The sequence below is a fragment of the Coptis chinensis genome, chromosome 4 (assembly GCF_015680905.1).
Source record: "Coptis chinensis isolate HL-2020 chromosome 4, ASM1568090v1, whole genome shotgun sequence".
NCBI classification, from domain to species: domain Eukaryota; kingdom Viridiplantae; phylum Streptophyta; class Magnoliopsida; order Ranunculales; family Ranunculaceae; genus Coptis; species Coptis chinensis.
In genome coordinates, this window is record NC_141459.1 from 11,538,268 (window position 1) to 11,542,755 (window position 4,488).

The 4,488-nt window shown below is 37.5% G+C and overlaps 1 protein-coding gene across 6 annotated transcripts; it reads left to right on the forward strand.

The window, feature by feature from the left end:
- The first annotated feature begins 1,430 nt into the window (after positions 1–1,430).
- Positions 1,431–4,488, forward strand: FBW2 (F-BOX WITH WD-40 2). Of its 6 annotated transcripts, XM_086606894.1 has the most exons (5): positions 1,457–1,595; positions 1,701–1,779; positions 2,512–2,841; positions 3,076–3,788; positions 4,205–4,488. In XM_086606894.1, the coding sequence occupies exons 3-4, from the start codon at positions 2,531–2,533 to the stop codon at positions 3,743–3,745; spliced, it is 981 nt and encodes a 326-aa protein (XP_086463020.1). In that variant the 5' UTR covers positions 1,457–1,595; positions 1,701–1,779; positions 2,512–2,530; the 3' UTR covers positions 3,746–3,788; positions 4,205–4,488. The 6 variants fall into 6 exon arrangements, with proteins under 6 accessions (XP_086463018.1, XP_086463020.1, XP_086463021.1 ...); XM_086606892.1 differs by lacking the exon at positions 4,205–4,488 and having other exon boundaries at positions 1,431–1,595; positions 3,076–3,925; XM_086606891.1 differs by having other exon boundaries at positions 1,465–1,779; positions 4,205–4,363.

A 4,488-nucleotide genomic window follows, 5' to 3' on the forward strand; every position in this document is an offset into this window, starting at 1 on the left:
GCATCAAAGATTACTTATTGTGGCTGTTGTATCCTGGAGGTTGGTGTGGTCTGTCTGCACAAAGAAGAACATATGTGAAACAACCTTAAAGCATTCCCAATGCAGGTGACTTTGAGGGGAAATAATAATTTGTCACTTTTATGAGTAAAAAGCAATGCCCAGTGCAAGAATGACTATGTAGGTAGTTCTTCACTAGGTAACAATGAGGGTAACACTTGCTACCTTGATTGTTACTGAGTTGTGAATTTCAGACGTAACCTTTTATTCCGTCCTGTGAGGTGTTTTTTTTTTTTTTTTTTTGGGATTCCTCATTCCGTCCAACGTATTTTTTCCAATATTTTTTCATTTTTTACATTCAGACGGAATAAAACATTTTGTCTGAATTTTAAAATCACATTTGCATTGGGCAACCCCTAATGGCTTCTCACCAAGAAAGTAACTATGAGGGGAAATAGTCTTATATGACACCTATGTGGAGGTAACAAGTTGTTGCTTGCGTTTAGGGCAGGGATCGGATCGGGTCGGGTTCAGGTCGGATATGGCTATATCCGAATCCGAATAATTTCACAGTATTCGAATCCGAATCTGAACCCGATTATATCCGAAATTTAATATCCGAATTCAACCCGAACCCGACCGAATCCGACTAATCCGATCGGATAACACTAAAAATTCAAAAAAGTCCAAAAATTATAACCGAATCCGAACCCGACATACCCAAATCCGACCCGAATACATAAACGGATATGAAAATCGACTCGAACCCAATGTATTCGGTAATCGGGTCGGGTCGGATTCGGGTCTACCCGACCCGATTCCTGCCCTACTTGCGTTGAGAATGCTTAAAGAGAGCGACCTAGTCCGCACCTCAATTTTTTTGTATTCACAGTTTCTTTTTGTTTTGTTGCAGCAATTGATTTCTACCTAGTGTTTATGATTCCGAACGGAATATCGGAATTCTGCCTAATATTTCAATTTTTTAAAACTGAAAAAAACAATATATAATCGAAATATTAATGATTTCAAAATTAATTGAAATTTCAAATATGACATGAGTTGAAATATTATGAATTTCGGTTTTGAATTTATCGGAATTCTAATAATTCCGAAATCCCGAACTATGTTTCTACCACAAAGTTCACACTAACAAAGTATAGCAATCAATGAAAAAGTTCACACTAACAAAGTATAGCAATCAATGAAAAAGAGAGTCAATACAATACAGACGTCTAAAATTGGAAATTTGGAAACATAAAAGTACACAAAACTTAAAAATCCAAACACCATACACATTTAAAAACTCCTCAACAAGATCACATGGCATACTTAACTATCCTTTTAAAAGCTCACTTCACCGACTAGTGTCAGTTCCTCAACTTGTTTTTTAGCTAACTTGATCACCTGTAAAAACGTGCAACAAGTTGCATATTGCCATTAACAATGGTCATTCACAGCATCACACGCGCACACTGAACATTCCCATTTGGCATCACACTTCACTCTCTTTGCTTGAAGTCTTGTTGTTTTTTATCTTGTCATTTTTCTTCTTGTTGTTGTTGGTGGTTCTGTAATACACTGATACCTTTGGAGTTGGTGTAAGTAGCTCTCCTTCCCTATCTTCCACTTTATTTACCACCATTCCTTTACTCTTTTTACTTATATCTCACAACTCACAAGTCACAACCCCCCCTTCATTTAAGGCGAAGAAAACGGTGTGAAATATTCAAAGATCCAAGAAAAAAAAAAGCAGGCCCAAGAGAAAGATCTCTTCTTTTTGGGGTATGTAGTCAATTTGTAGTAACTTCATGCTACATTCTCTTAATGGGTGTTGTCATTTCTCAAAACTTTTTGTTATGTTGAAAAGATAAGTAGTATCTTGTAACTTGTAACTTGTTTAGTAGAAAGAAAGATTTGTTGATTTTTTTTCTCTCTCTTGGCATTTATGTTAGAGAGTGTGTTAAATGGTTTCTTGACTGGTTTTCTCACTTGAGGGGTACAGCTGATTCATAAAGTCTGATTTATTGCTTTCTTGTATTTGTAGAATTCTGAATTTTGTTGCATTTGTTTTCTAGTCCCAATGGAAGCCACCTTTTTTTCTACTCTAGACTTCGCCTTACTTTTCTTCTCCTGTCCCTTGCTTGCTTTTGAGGTCTTTGGCTTGGAATTGTAAGTTTGAAAGAAGGCTCATTTGTTTCTTTAGTACAACAGATCATCAATTGTAGTGTTAAATAGAGGGGCAAATGGTTGGTGGGGTTTGTTTACATATTGGAGTTTTGTGCTATATCTTCATTTCAATTCACTCTTCTTATCTCAAATTTTGATTCTTTTCTTTTTGGGTAAGTAAAGATTCTTCTTTTAATGTTGTTTCATTTATAGTATGTGATTTGATATTTGTTATGGTGATACCTCATTTGTCTGGATGCTTATTGTATATAAGTAACTGCTTTGATTCATTTGAAGAGATTAGTTTCTTGTTGTGGGTGTTCATTTGTTTTATTGCTATGTGATTAGGAACAAAATTGAGAAGTAGATGGAGGGGGGAGGCGAGTTGCGGCGCTGGGACGAACTGATACCGGATGCGCTTGCGCTGATCTTTAAAAATCTTAATCTTCAGCAAATACTAACTGTGATTCCAAGAGTATGCAAATCTTGGGGCAAAGTTGTTGCAGGACCTTATTGCTGGCAAGAGATTGATATCGAGGAATGGAGCCTAAATGTCGAGCCAGATCAACTTGATCGGATGATCCGAATGCTGATTACACAAAGCGGTGGTTGTTTTCGGAAGCTATGCGCCTCTGGAATCCCCAATAATGGCCAGCTTATCTCCTTCGTTGCAGACCAGTAAGTTGAACACCACTATATTCCATATGTTCCATCTTCCAATTCTTTTAGCTTTAGAAGAAGTTGTACTGTTAACTCAACTAGGTGAAAATGTGAAATGCAAATGAATCCCATGAACTCACTTTCGATATATTTTTAGGATTATATTCATTCATGTACTCATGTTTGAAAATTCTTAGTATTATTTTCAGTCATGGATTTGGTGATTGTGTTTTATCTTTTTGGTTTTGTAAGTGCTCGTTCCCTTCATACCTTGAAGTTGCCAAGAAGTGATATAAGCAATTCAATGGTGGAATCAATTGTCAAGAAGTTGTCCAACATCAGTTTCTTGGATGTGAGCTACTGCCATTACATTGGAGCGCCTGCTCTCGAGGCAATTGGTAACCATTGCAAGTCACTTGCAGTTTTGCAGCGGGTCATGCACCCATTAACGGTTGAACAAATGGTCTGCCAAGACGAAGAAGCCCACGCTATTGCCACCACAATGCCTAAACTTAAGCACCTTGAACTGGCCTACGCTTTAGTCAGCACCGATGCTGTAAGGGAGATCCTTTTTAAGTGTCGGCAGCTCGAATACTTGGACCTGAGAGGTTGTTGGGATGTGAAACTTGATGAAGAGTTCCTCAAGGAGAAATTCTCAGGGGTGAAGGTGTTGGGACCCCATGTGGAGGACTCTTATGAGAGGAATATCTGGGAGGATTGCTCAGATTTTTCAGATTCCTCAAGCTACTTGGCGTGGGAATTCATGGCAGGTCAAGTGGGCGACGCCGATGATGATAATGACAGCTTTGATGAGGCCTGGGACGAGATGTGGGACGATGAGCAGAGACTGGAGGAGCTGGAACTGAGGTTCTATGAAGGATTCAATGGGCCTATTGGGTATGCTTGGCCTCAAGATGCTTGATTATCACTAGTGATTAGTTCGAGTGCTGTTGTGCCGAATGAAGGTCAGTGCTTTTACCATAACTGTTACTCTACTAATAGAGTTACTACTACTTGGCTGCTGCTTCTACATTGCTTGGAACTTCTATATGCTTTAAAGTGTAATTGTTTCAATGAAAATGAAGTCGTGGTTTGTATGTTACATATCTTCTCATATTAGATCGCTTTTATGTTTAATGATAAATGATCTTTAAGAGTAATTAAATCCTCTTATTTCAAGTAATCACAATCTAGTTGCGTATTGGATGTAAATTTGATAACTTCAAAACTTTACCTATCAATGCTTTTGGAATGACAAAGAATGCACACACTGGATAGGTTGTTTGAGGGAAGTAGAAGACTTAACTCAAGTCATCTTCCTGTTTAATCAAGTAAAAAAGTCACGTTTGGATCGTTCCATCAAGTCATGGTTTTCTTGCAGGTCGTAATACTTCGTCAGAATTGGGAGGAGTTAAATCAAAATATAACACTTGTCAAATTGTTTTTTTGCATCTTGCCTAAACGAAGAAGATTCGAAACTCCCAAGAAAACTGTAATATTGGCATTTGGCAATTACTCCATAACGCAACATTAAGGTAAATCTGTGGATGTGCTACTGTCATTGTTTTCCATCTGACCTCGAACATATCATTCCATAGAAAGTGTGAGATCGTTTTATTTTCTTAATTATTTCATCATTATTTGAAAATGATTAAAATGATAAAA